The 14,567-nt window shown below is 43.9% G+C and overlaps 1 protein-coding gene across 1 annotated transcript; it reads right to left on the bottom strand.

Annotated features, from left to right (window-relative positions):
* Positions 1-6,789: 6,789 nt before the first annotated feature.
* On the bottom strand, positions 6,790-13,080 carry LOC148481337 (thiamine transporter 2-like). The gene is made up of 4 exons (XM_088453693.1): positions 12,931-13,080; positions 10,607-11,324; positions 9,038-9,189; positions 6,790-6,924 (listed from the first exon to the last, which is right to left on the bottom strand). The coding sequence occupies exons 1-4, from the start codon at positions 13,078-13,080 to the stop codon at positions 6,790-6,792; spliced, it is 1,155 nt and encodes a 384-aa protein (XP_088309819.1).
* Between the last annotated feature and the right edge of the window lie 1,487 nt (positions 13,081-14,567).

Below are 14,567 nucleotides of genomic sequence, written 5' to 3'. Positions count from 1 at the left end.
CCTTGCCTCATTTCACTCCCAGCTGGATTTCATTACCTCTAGCCTGCATTTGTTACAGTTCACCATACCTGCATTCAGTTACAGCTCATCATACCTGCATTCTGTTACAGCTCACTATAATTGTATACTGGACTGTTCCTGCCTGTCACTATCTGGACATTTCTCCATTAACCCCCACTACAGTTATCAAGTGCACTTTAGTGCTATACCTGGACTTTTTCATTTGTCATTCCCATGTCTTCTAAGTCCCTTATTAAAAAACCCACTTTTTCATTTAAGTCGGCTTCTGTGTCTGCTCCTATCACCACCCCAGGTCCACAACAAATTCAGAACCTCACACTCCAACTGCCTCTGGCCTCAGTCTTGATTAATAAAAAACATTTGTTTCCTAATTTGGAATGTTGAACTGAACTGCCACATTTTAGTGCCACCCACTACTGTCGCTTAGCTTAGTCCAACAGCTAGCTCGATGCAACCTTTTGGCCTAAACTGGATGAAATCAATATTGTGAGCAGTGACTGGAAATGGCTGGAAATAAATATTATTTAGGTTAATAATACTGTAGGAACAAAAACAGGGCAAACATGTGATTTCAGCTGTTTTTAGAAAAAATGCAGATGTAAAACCAGAACCAATTTTCACAAGTGCGGTTTTGGCAAAAACCAATCCAGATCCAAAACACGAAGGAGATACAGATCCAAAACTAAAACCAAAACACGGGAGTCGGCGCACATTCCTATTCATTATATTAATTATCGGGGTCCGATATTCTGTCTCCCCAAAAGCTTTCACTGCTATTTCAGAGCAGTGAAACCTAGTATTGCAGAATCTAACTCGGCAGTGCTAGTGCGCCTGCGCGAAATAGAGTTTGTGCAGGCGCACAAAGCCCCAGCGTCCGGCGGAAGGAGCCAGACAAAGGTGGAGGGATCCCAAATACTAGTGTATGGGGACAGCAGGCCACATCGGGAGTGAAAGGTAAGCAGTACATAACTGTGATATCTCCTGCGTTACCTTTATGATGACTGGCCCCAAAACTTAATTTCTACAAAAGCAGGTAAAAATCTTCATTTGTACCAGCTTTTGTTGAAATTAATTGATAATGAATAGATCCAGTGGTACCTGGCCCCAAGACCAAGTTTTATTTTAGGCCTTTCAGGGGCCTATTCATCAACACTTAAATGGCCCGGTAACCATGCGGAAATATATTTAAGTTAACGGGCCATTCATCATCAGGGGTCCGGTAGGACCACCTGATATCCAGCAAACTCTGAAAATGGAAAGTTTTGGGAGTTTGCCAGCGAGAACAATCTTCATCTTCAGATGTCATTTGTTCTCGTAGCCCCGCTCATTCCTATGTGAAGGAGTTCTGGGGATGCGAAGAGGAATACGAGCGGATCCCTCTGCCACCTCCTCACTGATTCCCAGGCGACATTGCACATGTGTGACCTCAGGTCACACATACGTAGAACCTGGTGACGGGGAAGGTAAGGATTGTTGCTACTTCTGGGGATACGGGGGTCAGCTTTTTTTCGGAGCAGCTGTCCCTGCATCAGAGCAATGATGAATTCTCCGGTGATAAGTATCCCCGAAGCAAGGTGGGCAGGGCACGCCCCCAAGAGTGATGAAAAGGGTGACGCGTCTTATAGACATGCCCCTTTTTCAATGGACACGCCCCATTTTCGGGGGTGCGCGCACATGTGCCTTCTCTAGCTCCGACGCCCTGCCTGCCGCCGGAGCTAGAGTGAACACTAAATAGTCACACACGCCTCAGTTTTTCTAACCACCCCCCCACCCGTTTCCATCCCCAAATGCTGACTACATGTCACTCACTTTGTACGTGGGCCCTCTGCATGCGCGACAGCGCTGCAATAGCTGCGCATGCACAGGGCTGCATTCGCACATGCACAATAGCAAACAATTGTCGAATCTGCGTAAAAATCGCCATTATGTCCATTTCTGAATCAGGGTCACATGAGAGAGGGTGTCTTGTGTGCCCAGGTGATGTTAGGAGGTGTCAGGTACTATATGGGCACACGGGGTTATAGGGGAGAGGATTCAGGTACTACTGTATCATAAGGGTCAGGTACTATATGGGTGAGCACCTTGTCAGGAGAAGGGTGTCAGGGCCAGGCATTACACGGGCGCACAGGTTGTCAGGCAGTACAGTGGATGACACATTAAGTAACCAGCACATTCCCCATCTCTGTCCCCAGCTTCCCCCTCACTCCCTGGAAAATTGTTAAACTATAAAAAGAATATTAAGTCTATAAATATAAATATTTAAATAAAAATAGGCTGTTTATCCCTGGGATTGAACCCTGGACCCTTGCATCAAGTTACCTGCACTGTAACCACTAACCTACCACACCAGCTGTTATGTCAATACTAAAAAATTAATAAGGCTCAACCATCACCTGTAACTGGTGCCATCAGGAGAGGAGGTGAGTGAGGATGGGGCACATAGAGAGGCCGGGAGTTGTTTGCAGACTACTCCCACCCCCCTTCTCACAAGCGGCAGAGTTGAAGGTAAGCCCCACCTGTACCGGGGGGAGGACATCTGTGATTGTGGGGGGGGTAGCATCCGCGGGGGAGACATCTTTGTTCGTGGGGGGGCAGCACTCGCGGGGGGGTACATTGTGACCGTGGGGGGGGAGCACCCACGGGTGGGCTTACATCTTTGATGATCGCGGGGGGTTGCACCTGCGGGAGGAATCTTTGATCGTGGGGGGCAGCACCTGCGGGGGGGTACATTCTGATAGCGGGGGGGTACATTGTGATCGCAGGGGGGGCGGTTGAACCCGCGGGGGGTACATCTTTGATCGCGGGGTGCAGCACCTGCGGGGGGGGTACATTGTGATCACGGGGGGATAGCACCCGCGGGGGGTACATCTTTGATCGCGGGGGGCAGCACTTACCTGGAGGACCTGTGTGCAGCAGCTGCACTGATCCTCTCCTCACACTCAGGCGGGCCCGCTATCTGTATCAGTGACAGGCAGGGGGATCCAAAGCTGACAGGGGCAGCACAGCCGGTAGTGAAGTAGGCGGACACTAGCGGCCAGGTGTCCGCCTACTTATCGTTCAGTTGGGGGGAGTGTTCCCCCTACACTAGAACGATAGTTGGTGAAAATCAAACATGTTTGTTTTCACCAACTAGTTGGAACAACCGTTTCTGGACGTTTTTCAGCATGTGGGAGCAAACGGCTGACAATCGTTTGCTCCCACACACTAGACGATTATCATTCCAACCAGCCAACTAGTTGGCTGGTTGGAACAATATTGTTCTGATGTGTGGGGGCCTTTAGTCCCCCCAGGAGACCGTAAACCTAACCCTCCCCACTGCGCGGCTATCCACTCTGGACGCCCGGCTTACCTATGATCGGTATGCCGGATGTTGGGATTTCGGCATGGGGCTGATGATAGGCGTCATTATGTAGTATTTAGATGCCTATCATTAGTCCCATGCTGGGAGTTTACAGCCGACCACCGGCTTCCTGACTACATCCCATAGGCTGTACTAGAGACTTCACAATGTTATTTCACAGAAATCCTCTATCTAAGCCATCCGCAGGTCTATTCATTAATTTTAACACAGGAATTGGCTACAGAAACAAGTCACGACTTCCTCCATGATTTGATAGAAGCCTACAGAGCACATCTATGCTTTTGGAAAAACAGAATCACTGCATTATTATAATAGGATAATGAGGGCTATGGCCATGGAAGAGCAGCAGAAGGTATGCCCGCATTATCACCCTTCTGCCAACATTACATGGGTTAGGACAAAGATCTTAAACCTCCACACAGTGTTCAAGAAAGAACTGAACAGAAGATCCGCTGCAGGAGCAGATGAGGTGATGAGCCAAGACTCTGGTATATTGATTTGCTATTATTTATGGCCAACAAGGAGCTTCCTTCAGCATTTGTCACCAACTTGGAAGGTTAAAATAGCTTGCAGTGGCATAGTAAGTATTAAAAGAATAACAACAAATTTGTATGCAATGTTTATTATACAAGATATATGTAAAATATGGAGACATTACAAGAACAGGGTCAATAGTTCACCATTGCAGTAATTGAAATACTGCTCCCTATTTAATTTGCCTCAACACTGATGTTTCGCACTTCACTTGGCTCCACTGGTGTAAATCCTACGTCATACTCTGGATATTCTGCAATGTCACTAAAACAGGATGTTGTGCTGTGCGGTTGAGGCTTTGCGATGAATATAGTTGTGTATGGCACAACATGCCTGCACCACAAAGTCTATCAAGGTGCAGGTTTATTGCAGTGTGGAAAATCCAGAAAATGGGCCATTGCGGCCATTCCTCGGAGTTGATGGTAACTGAAAAGACAAAATGTAAATGTTAAATGACAAGAACAAAATGATTTGTTAGAACATTAATTTAAATTATTTGTATATTTTTTCCCCAAAAACCATCGGCTTTTACTGATGAAGCATCAACTATGATAGTGACTAAAGCAGATGAGGCTACAACTGCCACCCAAGTGACCCTACCTCCATCCATCCAAATCTCAGTACTTCCTGCCTCGCCTAACCCACAACAATCTGCCTTTTCTATACTGTAAGGAAAAGACCATGGGGTCTATTTACTAAGCTGTGATAGGAGATAAAGTGAACGGTGATAAGGTACCAGCCAATCAGCTCCTAACTGCCAAGTCACAGGCTGTGTTTGAAAAACGACAGGAGTTGATTGGCTGGTACCTTACCTCTGTTCACTTTATCTCCTAACACAGCTTAGTAAATAGACCCCTATGTGAGTTAGGGGAGAGCACAGAGGTCATGACTTGTTGGATTCTGGAGTCCACCAACTGACTAATTGAAAAGAATGCAGATGAGTATGACGTTGTGGCAGCCAATATAGCATAGAAGTTGAGAAAATTGAATGACAGCAACAGAGCTGAGGCAGAGAGGATACTGGCTGATGTGCTATATAAGGGGACCAGAGGTCTACTTACCCCTTATAGTGTCCTAATGGAGATACCTCCTAGGCCACAACAGGAACACTATACGCCATATTTACCTCCCTACCTCCTATCTGTCATTTCAAAAGGGAACGCACCACCAATATAAGGGGCCCTATATTAACACTCAACTTTGCACCAGGACATCCACACCTGCCATTTCTGAGATTAGAAGTTCATTGGACTACAGTGCGGGCCTTGCCTCATTGGAAAGTTAACAGTTATACAGTAGTTTTAATAAGTTTATGGTTATGTTTTATGTTATGTGTGCTTATTTATATTTTTGAGGGTGAAATAAATCTTTAATATTTTCTATTACATATATTTAGGAATATTTTATTGAAAATTAAGTTGATCAGTATTATTTGCAGTTTGCAAAAAAAGTCCTCATTTAATAAAATTATTATAAAAAACAAACATGAATGTGATTATTTGTGAGTACTTCAAGTATTGCCTTTTAAGAATATGTATGATGGGCAGTGGTGTAATGTGGGTGGGGCCAGTGCAGTGGCATAACGTGCCCTGGGTGCCAGTGCAGGGCAGGGTGCTGGACTTTTTCTTGGCAGACATTTGGACAACACTGTCAGCACAGACCACATTCACCTGTAGGAGGCTCCAAACACTACAAGTAGTAGTATTGTATGATCTATAGCTGGATGCTGTTACAATGGCCATTGGACATGTCACAATTTCAAAGCCCCTGTCACATGGTACACAGAGGAGGGGCAACAGCCCCCAGCAGTCCAGGACTGGAGAGAAGAATATGTGCTGCATACTCCACACTGATTGGACAGTGCATGCAAAGTTGCAGTGATGGGAGATGATCTTCATATATCCCTCTAGATGACATGATTCAGACCAGCACTGGAGCAAAGCTTAATTGCTAATTCAAACTGTACTGTCCAGCTGCACCAACTACAGTAGATGGCATCATTCTTGATGACAATTAGCTCCCTTCTTCCGGGAGGGAGCTAATTGTCGGCTAACAGCTGGGGGCGTGCCCGGTCATTGTCGTCACAGTGGGGGCGGAGACGAGCAATCGCGTCATCGTGGTCCCGCCACCTCTTCACAATACCGTTATTTTTAGCATTGTGAAGCAGGGGGCGGGGCCACGATGACGCGATTCAGCGCAAATCGCGTCATTGGCACCCCCACTGCGGGAGTTTCCAGTTTATTCTGGGGGGAGGTCGGGAGGGTTGCTGGCTGCCGGGAGGCTTGCCTGCCTTTCCGGGGGGCAGGGAGCGGCACCCGAAAATCGTGAGACTCCCGGCCAAATCGGGAGGGTAGGCAAGCCTGGATGACATGCAGTTTAGTGAGAGGGGCTTTGCATTGGTCCTTGCATTTTATCATGACCATCAGTAACTGCTAAACTACCCCAACTATTAAACTCACTAAACATCACTGCTGATTGCTTCTAGACAACTGTTTAGTAACCTCCCTGTTCCCACATTGATACAGTAATAGTGCTTATTATTACCTCTCGATAGATGACTTTGGTGACTTGTCGCTGCTGGTGAACCTTCTCCAAGTGTCACCAGCCTAGGTCCCGGTACTCTTCCACCTTCTACTGAGTACAGGTGTTGGGATATACCAAGCTGATGATCAAGAATGGGGACCATAGCAGCACCTCACCCTTGCAGAGTTGGAATCTGAGTCAGAGATAGATACAGGGACCATGGCAGGATGCTGCTCTTGCCTGAGGGTATCCTCTGGGTGTAAAGATGTTTTTAGCCAGAGGGTGGAGAAGCTCTGCTTAGATACGCTGGATGCTGGGACCACCCACCAGAAATATTTGATGGCATTGTGTTATGGACACCCTGTGCTGTTATCGGTGATCTGCTGGTCTCTGATGTTTTTTTTCCTTTTGCTAGTCATTATGCAGACTGCGATGAAACCAATGATCCCTGATAGTATAAGGAAATAGCTGGCATAGATGATAAACTAAAAGAAACACAACAGAGAAAATATAATCTTACAAAAGTAAAGTTACAGTATGAGCAGAGAAATTATTATAGTAGCAAGTAGTCTGGGGTCCTATTTATTGCATACCTCCTAACTGTCCCACTTTTCTAGGACTGTCCTGCCATCCCACTCATGGGTCACAGTTTCCCGCAGACAGGGCAGGAAGTTTAGGGGGAGCACTGGGAGCCTGGGGGAAGCCCAGCATCTTTGGGAGTGCTGGGCACACCATTAGAGTGATGACAATGGGGACATGTCACAGGGCCACATCCTAATATACCTAATAGTTTGCACATATTTATTGGAAGCAATGTGATGATGGCCAGGGTGTCCTTACCTGACTGTGGATATCTTGCTTGATACCAGTCATTATTATATTCACAATCGCTAGCAACAGCAGGGATGCAAAATTGTTTATCCCAGAAACCAAAGCGTATCTTTCCTTTCTCACACTCACAGCAATATTCACCCTAGGATAGGAGTGGGACATGCACCAGTTATATAACACAGAACAAGACATGGTGATACTGTGGGTACTGTAAGTCATAGCAGTGTGACCAGACATATATCATTGTGTTATACAGGACTGGAACAGGGCTCCGCAAGAGGAGTTTTCTAATGTCAGTAAGTATGGTGTAAGTTAGGTCATTAAATCAGATGTCTGATTATATGCTGTGATTGGTACTGATGATTTGTACATTTCAATAGTATTTATACATAATCATCATTGGTGCTAGAACTGTAGGGTACTACAACTGTAAATCAGCATTGCTCTGATGGGTAAGTGGTACTGGGCCAGAGTCAGCGACAGTGGCACATCTATAATGGGTGCAGTGTGTGCGGGGCACACGGGCCCCCGGGTCCAGGGGGCCCTGCACCGCACACACTGCACCCATATTTTTTTTAAACTTACCTGTCTGAGGTTCCGAGTCGGGCGTCACTACTGCTCAGAACATCAGAACAATGGGTGCCATGGCCATTTGCCGGTGTTCTGCACATGCACAGTAGACTCCAGGAACTAGAGTGTGCCCGGAGTCTACTGCGCATGCACAGAACACCGGAAAATGGCTTCCGCGGCCAATTTTCTGGCATTCTGTGCATGCGCAGTAGACTCCGGGCACACTCTAGTGCCTGGAGTCTACTAATGCTCCGGTGGCTGGCCAGCTGTGTCAGTCGGCTGCCAGCCACCAGGGAGAGAGGAGGGGGCCCCGCACGAGTAGTGCACGCGGGCCCCTTCCTCTCTTAAAATGCCCCAGGTCAGAGATGTACACTAATACCACAGTGACTGCGGATTGTTCTGATGGGTAAGTGGTACTGGGACTGATTCAGTAATATACACTAATGCCACAGTGACTGCGGATTGTTCTGATGGGTAAGTGGTACTGGGCCTGATTCAGTAATATACACTAATGCCACAGTGACTGCGGATTTGTACACAGCGGCTGTGCAAAAATATGCAAATGCCACAGCTGCCAGGATTTGTAATGAGACGTTACATCTGCAGCCTGGCAAATCCAAACAACAGCTCGGACGCAGATCAGTTGATTATCTGACTTCAAAGTAACCCTATGGTCATACAGAATGGGCGCAGGAACTGAGACGCTGGAGCCATTTTTTCTGCATACAGGATCTCAGTCACTGACAGAGACTGAAAACGGCCGCGTCACGTCTGCATTTCAGTCATCACCTCCGCATTGTCGCCCATAAACGATCCCTTCCAGGCAATCACTTTGTGAATAAATCCTGACTGCGAGTGACATCAGCGACATCAGTAATGACACGAGACGCATGCGCAGTGTGACTCATATGTGTGTGCAGGTTACAGGTAATTCCTATAACTGCGCAAACAGCAGCATTGTGTCCATCTCTGACTCAGGGCCATTGTACACAGCACATTGGGGCATATAATGACTAACAAACTGGGAATAATAATGAAGTTGCTTATTTTATATGCAAAGGAAACTAAATAGTCAGTGACTGTTACAGATCTATACATGGTAGAAATATGACATTCATAGGCATGACAGTAGTAGTGGTACAGAGTGCATACTTACATTATTATTGTGGTAAGTATCTTATAGGAGGCCTTACATACAATGTAGCCAGCATAGCCCACCCAGATATTGTTAATGTAGGCCATGGTGAATATGGCAGCACTGTCCACTGCACAGAGGACACACAGAGCCAGCTCTCCCCAGAAGCTCCAGTCTGTCTTCATGCAGTCCATCACGGAGAGTGCAAATATATCTGCAGGAAAAAAACAGGTGCAGAGTAGCTATCAGGTGACATCATGTATTTTACTGACCTGATATGACCAGAGGTACTTAAAATTAATGTTATCACCCATTTTTGATACATAAGAGAAATAGAATTTGAAGAATGTATAACATGTTCAATGAACAGGTATCGGTTCTCTATAAAAACATATTTTTAAAACATGTATTTGGCATAGCACATAGGAAAACACAGGGGTTTCAAGTTGCCACATTAGCAGAACTATATTAAATGATTTAATACAATATGCAGTTTAGGGGATAGTACAAAGCTGCTGTACATGCCCAGTGGTCATAGTTTCTCATACCAAGTGTGCTGTGTGTGTGATTCTGAGTACTCAATCAGCTTAGAGAGAACAGAGAGCAGCTGCCAGCTAGGAGACAGGTGTCTTACCGGGATGCAGTTATTATACCTACAGCCGGCATCCTGTCTGACGAAATCCCAACAACGGAATATCACTACCCAGCCGGAAGACCTGCACTGTAATCCCGAAAGTCATGGATATGCCAACGCCGGAATCCCGACAGCCGGGATTCTTATCATAAGTATAGCGGGGCTGATTAGGTCTAAGCCGTGAGGGGGTTAGGTTTAGGCATCATGGATGTTAGAGTTAGACTTTGGGGTGAGGGTAGCGTTAGGTACCCCATGGGGTGGGCTAGAGTTAGGCATCACTAGAGGGGAGGGTTAGGTTTAGGCACTAACAGGGAGGGTTAGGGTGCAGGGTAGGGAGGGTTAGTGTTAGAGGGAGAAGGGGGGAAAATTACCATACGTACCGGACCCTTGTCGGGATCCTGAGCATTGGGATGCCGCTGTCGGTATAATGACAGCAGGCATCCCGACTGTGGGGATTTTATACCGATTCCCTTTGAGGCAGTCTATAGCTTATTAAGTGTTAATTATGAGACCTCTTCATGGACCGGCCACACACACTCATTTGGACCACTGGCACCTATGTACCTCTAGAAATCCTGCATTTGCAGGTCTAATAAGTTTTTTTTTATAACTCTGCCTAATACAGATAATGTATTAATAGAAATATATATGTTATATTTAGCTGAGAGATATCTGGTCCAGAAGCAACACAGGGAATGGAATACACATAGTCTGCTTCTTTTTTCAGAGATATTTTAACCATCAGTGTTTTGACATGAGAGTGAGGGATATGACTTATAATGTAATAAGAAATAATTGTGAAGACATCTAAGAGGTTTTCCTATGGCTTTGTATGCTCCTCCCCTATTTTTGTTTAGCCAATGACAGATAAATTTGAAAAGCCACAATGAGAAAGGGATATTTGCCTAGGACCTTGTCCTCCCTAGTTAGTGTATAGGGTTAGAGATTAGTGTGATGGAGACACATAATTACTCAGACTGTGTAATCTATTTCATACCTAGCAAAGCTGCAGCAGCTTCCACGCCTCCATTAAGCACAAAGACACTGTCAGAGTGTTCCAAGCTATCCCAGAGTGTTTGGGAAGAGCCAATCACTTGGTAGTATCCAACTGACACAAGTGCCCACAATGAGGACCAGGTAATGATGCTGCAGGAATAGCACTCGCGGAAGTCCAGCCACTGCTGCTTGAAGAACTTGGCCACCATTTTACAACAGCTGTGCACAGCGTTCATGTGTCTGTGTTTGATGTGGTCATTTGTACACTCTGAACATGGCTGATCCTTGCTGGGCATGGGCAAGAAAATGGAGATGATGAAAGCCATTGATGCACTTTCCAAGGTAATAATGTTCAGGTAATAGTAGGAGAAATGACCAACTGACACCATGAGCTGACCACACACTGCACCTATGGTGTAGCCTAGCAAGCTATACCCTCGGATATAGACAATGGTCTTCTCATATCGATCAGCAGCCACCACACTGTGTACATATGAGAAGATGGCAATGTCACATGCAGAGACCATGGCTGAGGTAACCTGAAGGAACTGCATGGCCCGGAAACTGGAAGCAAAGCACAGTAGGCTGTAGCTGATGACTTGGCACAGGCCCTGACACACAATGACTGGTTTGTATCGGCAGAGGTCAGTAAAGAGGAGCACTAGCAGCTGGAGAAGCAGCAAACTGTTGGTCCATATTGGGGAGAGCTTATTCGTGACCTGGGGAGAAAGAAGACACATTATAAGCAATATGTTAGTGAAAACAGAGTTTGAGTATCAGTTGTCATATTTTCAAAGGCAAATTAGGTATTAACACATTGTATGACCAGGAGACAAGATCCTTAGTAGAATTATAATTCCATTATAAGAGATATAATCAGAGTATTTTCACAGACAGAGTTCCTCCTTTAAAAAAAAAAATGCTGAGTTAGACGTTCACCCATTTGTTTTATGTAAAATATGCAAATTTATACTATGCTCATCCACAATAAAGCGCACGCCTATGTCCATATGCAGACTTGGTCACATCATACACTTGCGCATCCTTTTGTTTGGAGTGGAAGAGCAGGGAAAGGGGATTTGAAATGTAGTCCAGGTACAGAAAGGGCATATTCATGTTACTACGGGTAAGGTAAACCTTCACAGAGGTGCATATATGCTGGTCAGTAGTGTTGATGATGGAAAACACAAACTGTGCAGACTACATATTACTCCTCCAGGGAGGCTTCATTCCCCGTACCAAGATGGCTGCTAAGGCTACTACTGCAGATGCGCAATGACATCTTGTTCACTGAGTTAGTGCGCCACAATGGGAGAGGCAAGTTTTCCACTTAGCTCCTTGAGACCTGAGAGATTACCTGCAATATTGACACTTTCCTGTGATCCTGCACCACTACCCAGTATCTGGATACAATCACTGGCTGGTGAGCTCCATCCAACCAGTGTGTATAACAGTGAGTACAGCTGTAGCTCATGTAACATCAATAAACCTTCCACTGGTTAAGCAACTGGGGGGGCATATGTGTACATATCTGCTATATCATCCAACCTGTTCACACATATTTCCAACAAGTAGCTGTATCACTTGGGGTGCATACACATTGATGATGAGAATGACAGTTCCCAGTACTAACTAGTTGCTTCTGATTGGCTGATTGTGGATTTGCTACTTTTATCCATACATGAGAATGATTATTATAATTGCTGTAGTATAGGTGTTTTTTATTATTTAAATTAAATTTAACAGCAAATTATTTTTTTAAATTATCAGTCAAGTGTTAAAGAACCTTTCGTGTGTCTATGACTTTGTTGGGTGTAAGTATACCTGACATCAACCTGGCACATATGCTACTGGTGTTGGAAACTTTTAATTTTGACATATAATTAATATTATTATTGTTATTATTTTATTTTAGGAAAGTTTTACATATAAATATATTATGGAACTGCTTTCGAGGCAATTTATTAATGACCTCCTAGCCAGACAGCTGCTCCAATAAGCATCTGACCCCCATTTTTTAAATACGGACATAAAAAAAGGCAACTGAAAAAGGGCAATGGCCTCATGGGGAAGGGCCAGGGAAAAGATAGGGGAGGCCAGGAGATGCTGGGGATAAAAGAAGAGAAAACTACAAGTGAGATTCATAAAAAACAGGAAATTTGACAGGCCCAAACAGCACCCCCTGCCCTGCGGTGCCCTGTGCCATGGTACTGGTCACACTACCCTAGTTACTTTCCTGACTTTCATACAACTCACCCATAGAGTGCATTACAATTTCACATAATTTATATGTTACTGATATAAATAAGAATTGTGTTCTCGTACCTCTTCCATGGTGAACTTTTTGTTAGGCCCAGTCATATATGATGTGTAAAAGGGTTCTGCAGGTCTCAGGTGGAAGAAGAAACCATATAGACATAATAAGAACACTGGATGCTCTTGAAACATGTTCTTAAAAGGAAGTCTTAAACTCATGGCTATTTAATAGCGCACAGAATTTGTGGAACTGATGGTAAAGTCTCTTCTGAAAGATAAACACAATGGTTGTCAAATAACTGAAACAAATAAAATATAATTTGCGTTGCTATAACTTATTCATGTTTTTGGCTTTTTACCTACATTACATATATACAGATATTTTCAATCCATTCCATAGTGGGCATAAAACAAGACTCATCTTACATGATGCTGAAGTACAGTACAATGAGCTGTCACTGCAGCATAGCAACTGAATAGTGTCAGTTAGCAGACAAACTGCTGGGAAATGTTACAATGGGATGTAGTCAAAATTCAAACAGTCAAAACTTAGACAATCAAAAGGTCAAATGGCAAAATGTCGACAACAAAAGAAGTCGACATGGACATAAGTTTGACAGGGTCATAAGGTTAACAGTGCAGACACAGTCAAAATATTGACAATGAATACAGAAATATCAACAATCAAAATGTTGATATTCAATCTGTCGACAGGGTCTAAATGTAGACAAAGTGTACACAGTTAAAATGTTGACTGTCATAACAATGACAACTAAAATGTCGACAGGGTCAAAATGTCTACAGTCTGAATGTCGTCAGTCATAATAAAATAACACAGATGCTGATAAACGCCATCCGGTGGCTCAGATGCTACTAAAAGCTGGTGGCTGAGACGCCTGTTAGAGCGACCAGGCTAGGAGCAGTGAAATTTAAACATTTAAAACATATATATATTATGCAGACACATGATGGCTGTGTAACTATACATACACATACCAGACACTATTATATGCATTTTAGTGGAAAGATGGATCCATGTTTTAAACTTTATTGCCATATTCCCACTAGCAATGCATAGAACGGAGTGTAGGGTGAGCAGGGCTGACAGAGGCTCTCAGAAAAGCAGGTGTTTTCCTAGCAATTCTTTTGTATATATATATATATATATAGCAGTGTAGTTTATATTTTATTTTAATCTACAACTAATTCATTCATATAAAATGAAAATCTGACATTGCAAAACAGAGATATATAGTGATTGGCAGATCAGATCAATTAATGATGATTAATTATACCGTTCCCCGGCCAGCTGCTTTTTAATACTATTAATCTATGTTTTTTAAATTGCATTATAATACACTATTTCACTTTATTTTTGAATTACAACAAGTACATAGAACAATATGAGATTCATAATTAGAAGTTATTATGAAGTAAAAACTAATAATACATCTTTCTTAATGTTGTCTTACTCCACATAACGGAAATATTTACTTCTAATAGACGGGGGATGTTTTAATGAACTTCCCTGTATGATCCAGTCGTATTAAAGGTTAGGAGATGACCGAAGCACATTAAATACATGTAATTACAGTATGTTAACATAATATAGATTAAGATAATTACATATAATCTAACTCCATAATATAGAGAATAGCAAATGATTTATTAGCACAGATAACACATTAATATTATAATTTATGGGA

This window comes from Taudactylus pleione, unplaced genomic scaffold (genome assembly GCF_031769625.1).
Source record: "Taudactylus pleione unplaced genomic scaffold, aTauple2 ptg000585l, whole genome shotgun sequence".
In the NCBI taxonomy this organism is placed as follows: Eukaryota; Metazoa; Chordata; class Amphibia; order Anura; family Myobatrachidae; genus Taudactylus; species Taudactylus pleione.
The sequence above is the reverse complement of the archived record's forward strand: the minus strand, read 5'-3'. Positions and strand labels throughout refer to the sequence as shown.